Source organism: Nerophis ophidion, linkage group LG25, assembly GCF_033978795.1.
Source record: "Nerophis ophidion isolate RoL-2023_Sa linkage group LG25, RoL_Noph_v1.0, whole genome shotgun sequence".
NCBI lineage: Eukaryota > Metazoa > Chordata > Actinopteri > Syngnathiformes > Syngnathidae > Nerophis > Nerophis ophidion.
Window position 1 is genome coordinate 27,314,459 of NC_084635.1, and position 7,795 is coordinate 27,322,253.

General features: G+C 45.3%; 1 protein-coding gene across 13 annotated transcripts in view; it reads right to left on the reverse strand.

The window, feature by feature from the left end:
- herc1 (HECT and RLD domain containing E3 ubiquitin protein ligase family member 1) overlaps nucleotides 1-7,795 on the reverse strand; it is a 179,255-nt gene that overhangs the window by 18,960 nt on the left and 152,500 nt on the right. For all 13 annotated transcript variants that reach the window (XM_061886983.1, XM_061886987.1, XM_061886982.1 and 10 more), the window contains one exon: nucleotides 2,742-2,880. In XM_061886983.1, coding sequence (XP_061742967.1) covers nucleotides 2,742-2,880 — 139 coding nt within the window. The remainder of the gene's footprint in view (nucleotides 1-2,741; nucleotides 2,881-7,795) is intronic.

Below are 7,795 nucleotides of genomic sequence, written 5' to 3' on the forward strand. Positions count from 1 at the left end.
CACACTGAATAGCAGATAGCTGAGTCTAGGCTGAATCTCAATTTTCCCACTTACCCCTTTCCTAGCCTTTGGTTTTTCATGTTCACGAACATGCAATGTCCCAAGTCTTTAGTAAGGTAAAAACGACCTATGATGAGTTTAATATACATTTAATACATTGTGGTCAAGATAATATGTATTGGATAGGGGTGTAACAAATGGTTTTAACACATTTCAATCCAGAATTGGTGGTTGCTGAAACAACTCATGGACAATATTTTTTTAGAACGATACCATCCAAAACGATTTAGTGAGTTGTAAATGATCCATTAACATTTTAGCAAAAAAATAAATAAATCAAGCAATCTGACTGTGAAATGAATATTGGATGTTGGACACTACAGGTAAAGTTTCCTATATTCCTGTTATTTTTTGTAACGGATTTAGGTATTAATAAATTATGGATACAAACAAGCGAGTAAAGAACAATTAATGGCCAATGCGTTGACATGTTATTTTAATAAAGTGCAACCAACACTTTTGGTGGGATTAAGAAGAGGAAACACTTTTGCTCTCATTTTCAATATACCAGAAATGTTCAATACAAGTACAGTAACAAACATTTTAACAATAGATTTGCCTGTTACTTCTGCTTTTGTTTTTAAACATAAAATAACACAATATTCATATCAAAAATAAAGTGCAACCATTACTCTTCAAGTAAAATTAACAGTAGGTTTACCTGCTACTTTTACTGTTGTTTTTGACATAAAATAGTAGTGAATTATATTTATATAGCACTTTTCTCTAGTGACTCAAAGCGCTTTACATAGTGAAATCCAATATCTAAATTACATTTAAACCAGTGTGTGTGGCACTGGAAGCAAGTGGGTAAAGTGTCTTGCCCAAGGACTAGTCACTGGACTAGGAAGCCGGAAGCGGGAATCGAACCTGGAACCTTCAAGTTGCTGGCACGGCCACTCTACCAACCGAGCTATGCCGCCCCAAAATTATACAAATACAAAATACAATTATATAAATTAAGTTGATTGGCAACACAAAATTGGTCCTAGTGTGTGAATGTGAGTGTGAATGTTGTCTGTGGTTGCCCTGCGATGAGGTGGGGACTTGTCCAGGGTGTAACGTGCCTTCCACCCGAATGCAGTTGGAATAGGCCCCATACACCCCCGTGACCCCGGGGGGACAAGCAGTAGAAAATGGATGCGTATGTGCAACCAAATCTCTTCAAGTTAAATGCGCAATGGTTTGGCCTGCTACTTCTCTCTTCTTAATAAACAGCGACTATAGCGGAGAGAAGTCACAACAAATACAAACGCCACAGGACAATGACATAAAGCCATAACACGACAATACAACGACAAAATGAAGTGAGAGCGGACACGTTTAGATAACTCACCGACTTCCTGAGACTGAAATTTGAAAAGGGTGTAATAAACAAAGTTGGAAAGTAAGTCAAATGGCATCACGTTTTCAATCATAAGTACCTTTTTAAAAAATGTTTAATAGCACTAATACACTCTGTTCACGAAGTTGGTCCGACGCCGTAGCTTGCTCCGCTGATACTTACGTCGTGTTCGTCGCTTCCTTTGTGGCTTAAAGTTGTGTTACGGATTTATACTATTGTGTTGTGGTGTTTGTATTTGTTGTGGCTTTTGCAATCGTGCTGTAGCTAAAAGTTATGTTGTAATTTATGTTATCGTCTTGTCACTTTTGTCACTTTCTCGGCCACTGTAGCTATTTTTGTTTTGTCGACTGATGGCGATGATGCCACAGACGGGCAGACAGACTTGAATTGTGTAATGTCCTTATCATTAAAAGCGTTAAACTTCATATGAAGTCTGACGTTCTTAAATCCAATACTTTCCTTTTTTTTAATATGAATAAAATCTATTAATTTCCTTTTTAAAACAATGTTGGACTGATACCTAACTTCCGGAAGGCGAACTTGCATATCAATGCTGTTGAATTTAAGCAATATAAATCGATTATCGATAAATCGTTACACTCCTAGTATTGGATTTGCTTTTGTGTAAATGTGGCATAAATTGAGCGACAAGAACGCGTCTTCTTTTTTTTTTAGGATTCTAATGATGATACAAAATACTTGCATGATGCAGCTAATAGGAGTCATCGTTGTTGCCTTCAAAGCCCTCTAAAACAACTTCAAAACCATTGTTTTTTGTACACAGGAAACCAGTGGTGTCTCATTTCTTAGAACATATTTTCCAACACCATGTCTTGGCCATCTGTCTCGAAGGGTGAGAGTTAGGGGTATAAGAGCGGCAGGCCAGAAACCTGAGGGTTGCAGGTTCGCTTACCACATATTGACATCCAAAAAAATCGCTGCCGTTGTGTCCTTGGGCTGGACACTTCACCCTTTGCCCCCGGTGCCACTCACACTGGTGAATGAATGACGAATGAATGAAAGGTGGTGGTCGGAGGGGCCGTAGGCGCAAACTGGCAGCCACGCTTCCGTCAGTCTACCCCAGAGCAGCTGTGGCTACTGATGTAGCTTACCACCACCAGGTGTGAATGAATGTTGAGTCCCACTTCTCTGTGAGCGCTTTCAGTGTTTAGAAAAGCGCGATATAAATCTATAAATCTAAGTTATTTATAACAAAGGAGGAAGGGTTGAGGGGGAGAATTGGGAATCAGCTTAGCCTCTGATTCTGGAGTGGCCTCAAGAGCAAAAAGATTTAAAACAGAAGAGAACATATCTAGTAACAGGTTTTTAACATTACCTTGAAGAGCTGAGATGACAGTTAGGACATGCAGGTCATCAGAGTTGCCTTGTCCCAGGCGACCATAGCTGCCCTCTCCACATGCTAACACAGTCCCGTTAGGTTGAATAACAAAAGTGCAGTTCTGACCACACACCACCTGTTAGACAGAAAGATGATGAAAGATGGACTTAATACAAACCCCGTTTCCATATGAGTTGGGAAATTGTGTTAGATGTAAATATAAACGGAATACAATGATTTGCAAATCATTTTCAACCCATATTCAATTGAATGCACTACAAAGACAAGATATTTGATGTTCAAACTCATAAACTTTATGTTCTTTTGCAAATACTAATTAACTTAGAATTTCATGGCTGCAACACGTGCCAAAATAGTTGGGAAAGGGCATGTTCATCACTGTGTTACATCACCTTTTCTTTTAACAACACTCAATAAACGTTTGGGAGCTGAGGAAACTAATTGTTGAAGCTTTGAAAGAAGAATTTTTCCCATTCTTGTTTTATGTAGAGCTTCAGTCGTTCAACAGTCTGGGGTCTCCGCTGTTGTATTTTACGCTTCATAATGCGCCACACATTTTTGATGGGAGACAGGTCTGGACTGCAGGCGGGCCAGGAAAGTACCCACTCTTTTACTGCGAAGCCACACTGTTGTAACACGTGTCTTGGCATTGTCTTACTGAAATAAGCAGGGGCGTCCATGATAACGTTGCTTGGATGACAACATATGTTGCTCCAAAACCTGTGTGGACCATTCAGCATTAATAGTGCCTTCAAAGATGTGTAAGTTACCCATACCTTGGGCACTAATACACCCCCATACCATCACAGATGCTGGCTTTTGAACTTTGCATCTATAACAATCCGAATAGTTATGTTCCTCTTTGTTCCGGAGGACACCACATCCATAGTTTCCAAATATGATTTTAAATGTGGACTCGTCAGACCACAGAAGCGAAGGTGGCGGCGTTTCTGGATGTTGTTGATAAATGGCTTTTGCTTTGCATATTAGAGTTTTAACTTGCACTTAGGGGCCATAGAGGTCGGGTGCATTGTGAGCTGGGTGGCAGCCGAAGGCAGGGCACTTGGCGGTCCGATCCTCGGCTACAGAAGCTAGCTCTTGGGACGTGGAACGTCACCTCACTGGGGGGGAAGGAGCCTGAGCTAGTCCGCGAGGTAGAGAAGTTCCGGCTGGATATAGTCCGACTCACCTCGACGCACAGCAAGGGCTCTGGAACCAGTTCCCTCGAGAGGGACTGGACCCTCTTCCACTCTGGCGTTGCCGACAGTGAGAGGCGACGGGCTGGGGTGGCAATTCTCGTTGCCCCCCGGCTCAAAGCCTGCACGTTTGAGTTCAACCCAGTGGACGAGAGGGTAGCTTCCCTTCGCCTTCGGGTGGGGGGACGGGTCCTGACTGTTGTTTGTGCTTACGCACCAAACAGCAGTTCAGAATACCCACCCTTTTTGGGTACACTCGAGGGAGTACTGGAAAGTGCTCCCCCGGGTGATTCCCTTGTCCTACTGGGAGACTTCAACGCTCATGTTGGCAACGACAGTGAAACCTGGAGAGGCGTGATTGGGAAGAATGGTCGCCCGGATCTAAACCCGAGTGGTGTTTTGTTATTGGACTTTTGTGCTCGTCACGGATTGTCCATAACGAACACCATGTTCAAACATAAGGGTGTCCATATGTGCACTTGGCACCAGGACACCCTAGGCCGCAGTTCCATGATTGACTTTATAGTCGTGTCATCGGATTTGCGGCCTCATGTTCTGGACACTCGGGTGAAGAGAGGGGCGGAGCTTTCTACCGATCACCACCTGGTGGTGAGTTGGCTGCGATGGTGGAGGAGGATGCCGGACAGACCTGGCAGGCCCAAACGCATTGTGAGGGTCTGCTGGGAACGTCTGGCAGAGTCTCCTGTCAGAGAGAGTTTCAATTCACACCTCCGGGAGAACTTTGGACATTGAGTCCGAGTGGACCATGTTCCGAACCTCTATTGTCGAGGCGGCTGATTGGAGCTGTGGCCGCAAGGTTGTTGGTGCCTGTCGTGGCGGTAATCCCAGAACCCGTTGGTGGACACCAGCAGTGAGGGATGCCGTCAAGCTGAAGGAGTCCTATCGGGTTCTTTTGGTTCATAGGACTCCGGAGGCAGTGGACGGGTACCGACGGGCCAAGCGGTGTGCAGCTTTAACGGTAGCCAAGGCAAAAACTCGGACATGGGAAGAGTTCGGGGAAGCCATGGAAAACGACTTCCGGACGGCTTCGAAGCGATTCTGGACCACCATACGCCGCCTCAGGAAGGGGAAGCAGTGCACTATCAACACCGTGTATGGTGCGGATGGTGTTCTGCTGACTTCGACTGCGGATGTTGTGGATCGGTGGAGGGAATACTTCGAAGACTTCCTCAATCCCACCAACACGTCTTCCTTTGAGGAAGCGGTGCCTGGGGAATCTGTGGTGGACTCTCCTATTTCTGGGGCTGAGGTCGCTGAGGTAGTTAAAAAGCTCCTCGGCGGCAAGGCCCCGGGGGTGGATGAGACCCGCCCGGAGTTCCTCAAGGCTCTGGATGCTGTGGGGCTGTCTTGGTTGACAAGACTCTGCAGCATTGCGTGGACATCGGGGGCGGTACCTCTGGATTGGCAGACCGGGGTGGTGGTCCCTCTCTTTAAGAAGGGGGACCGGAGGGTGTGTTCCAACTATCGTGGGATCACACTCCTCAGCCTTCCCGGTAAGGTTTATTCAGGTGTACTGGAGAGGAGGCTACGCCGGATAGTCGAACCTCGAATTCAGGAGGAACAGTGTGGTTTTCGTCCTGGTCGTGGAACCGTGGACCAGCTCTATACTCTCGGCAGGGTTCTTGAGGGTGCATGGGAGTTTGCCCAACCAGTCTACATGTGCTTTGTGGACTTGGAGAAGGCATTCCACCGTGTCCCTCGGGAAGTCCTGTGGGGAGTGCTCAGAGAGTATGGGGTACCGAACTGTCTTATTGTGGCAGTCCGCTCCCTGTATGATCAGTGCCAGAGCTTGGTCCGCATTGCTGGCAGTAAGTCGGACACGTTTCCAGTGAGGGTTGGACTCCGCCAAGGCTGTCCTTTGACACCGATTCTGTTCATAACTTTTATGGACAGAATTTCTAGGCGCAGCCAAGGCGTTGAGGGGATCCGGTTTGGTGGCCACGGGATTAGATCTCTGCTTTTTGCAGATGATGTAGTCCTGATGGCTTCATCTGGCCGGGATCTTCAGCTCTCACTGGATCGGTTCGCAGCCGAGTGTGAAGCGACCGGAATGAGAATCAGCACCTGCAAGTCCGAGTCCATGGTTCTCGCCCGGAAAAGGGTGGAGTGCCATCTCTGGGTTGGGGAGGAGACCCTGCCCCAAGTGGAGGAGTTCAAGTACCTAGGAGTCTTGTTCACGAGTGGGGGAAGAGTGGATCGTGAGATTGACAGGCGGATCGGTGCGGCGTCTACAGTAATGCGGACGTTTTATCGATCCGTTGTGGTGAAGAAGGAGCTGAGCCAGAAGGCAAAGCTCTCAATTTATCGGTCGATCTACGTTCCCATCCTCACCTATGGTCATGAGCTCTGGGTCATGACCGAAAGGATAAGATCACGGGTACAAGCGGCCGACATGAGTTTCCTCCGCCGGGTGGCGGGGCTCTCCCTTAGAGATAGGGTGAGAAGCTCTGCCATCCGGGAGGAGCTCAACGTAAAGCCGCTGCTCCTCCACATCGAGAGGAGCCAGATGAGGTGGTTCGGGCATCTGGTCCGGATGCCACCCGAACGCCTCCCTAGGGAGGTGTTTAGGGCACGTCCAGCTGGTAGGAGGCCACGGGGAAGACCCAGGACACGTTGGGAAGACTATGTCTCCCGGCTGGCCTGGGAACGCCTCGGGATCCCCCGGGAAGAGCTAGACGAAGTGGCTGGAGAGGGGGAAGTCTGGGCTTCCCTGCTTAGGCTGCTGCCCCCGCGACCCGACCTCGGATAAGCGGAAGATGATGGATGGAACTTGCACTTACAGATGTAGTGACCAACTGTAGTTACTGACAGTGGTTTTATGAAGTGTTCCTGAGCCCATGTGGTGATATCCTTTCCACACTGATGTCGGTTTTTGATGCAGTACCACCTGAGGGGGTCTAAGGTCCGTAATATCATAGCTTACAGACATATCAGTTTAAGGTTGTATATACAATCAATATGGCGCTGGACAACTGGTTTGGTTGATGCAAAAGTTTGTTTATTAAACATTATACTTTTTTAAACAGCTCAACGAAATATGGACACAAACACTCTTCTACAGAACTTCACTGCAGGAGTGGGACTCCTTTTTAGCCCTGGAGTTACATGCCTCAGACAGGCCCACTTTATTTTATTTGTCGACTGATTATAATAAAATAATGTGATGACAACTTAATAGTATTTAGTGCCTTATAATTGTGTATTTTGGCAAAAACTGATTTCCAAATTAGAGCAAATGAAGTATTCTTCACATTGTAGATTTTGAAGTAATTTTTCAACAGTTACGTTATGACATTGACTGTATGTAAACACTTGTGAACTGCACCCATGGCATAGTCAATATGACAATGTAATTTGTGTAATCATCAAATATTCATATATTTTCTTTAAAAAAGGTAAAAAATAAAAGTTTTTTTAATTACAATTAAAGGTGTATATTTAGTACTACAATATGTTTTCTTGTATTCTATTGTTTTGCTGTATTTTTCAGTTGTTGGTGCTTATTGTACAATGTAACAGGCCGAATACCAGTGGCTATTTCTGGTCTTTCAAGTAGGGAAAGCTAATTTACAGCAACTAAAAGGACCATCTCAAAAACAGAATTAACTTAAAACATTTTTACTGAATTATTACATAAAAGAATGTACATAAAATATAGAATGTGGTAATTACAATATTAACTATGAACAATAAAACACTGAATACTGAGAATGTATGAACGTAGGTCCGCTACTTCACAGACCCCCTCCTTGATCGACATCTTTTATAATCGAGAAAAAGCAACAAGGATACATGGGGAAAATAAAGGTAAAA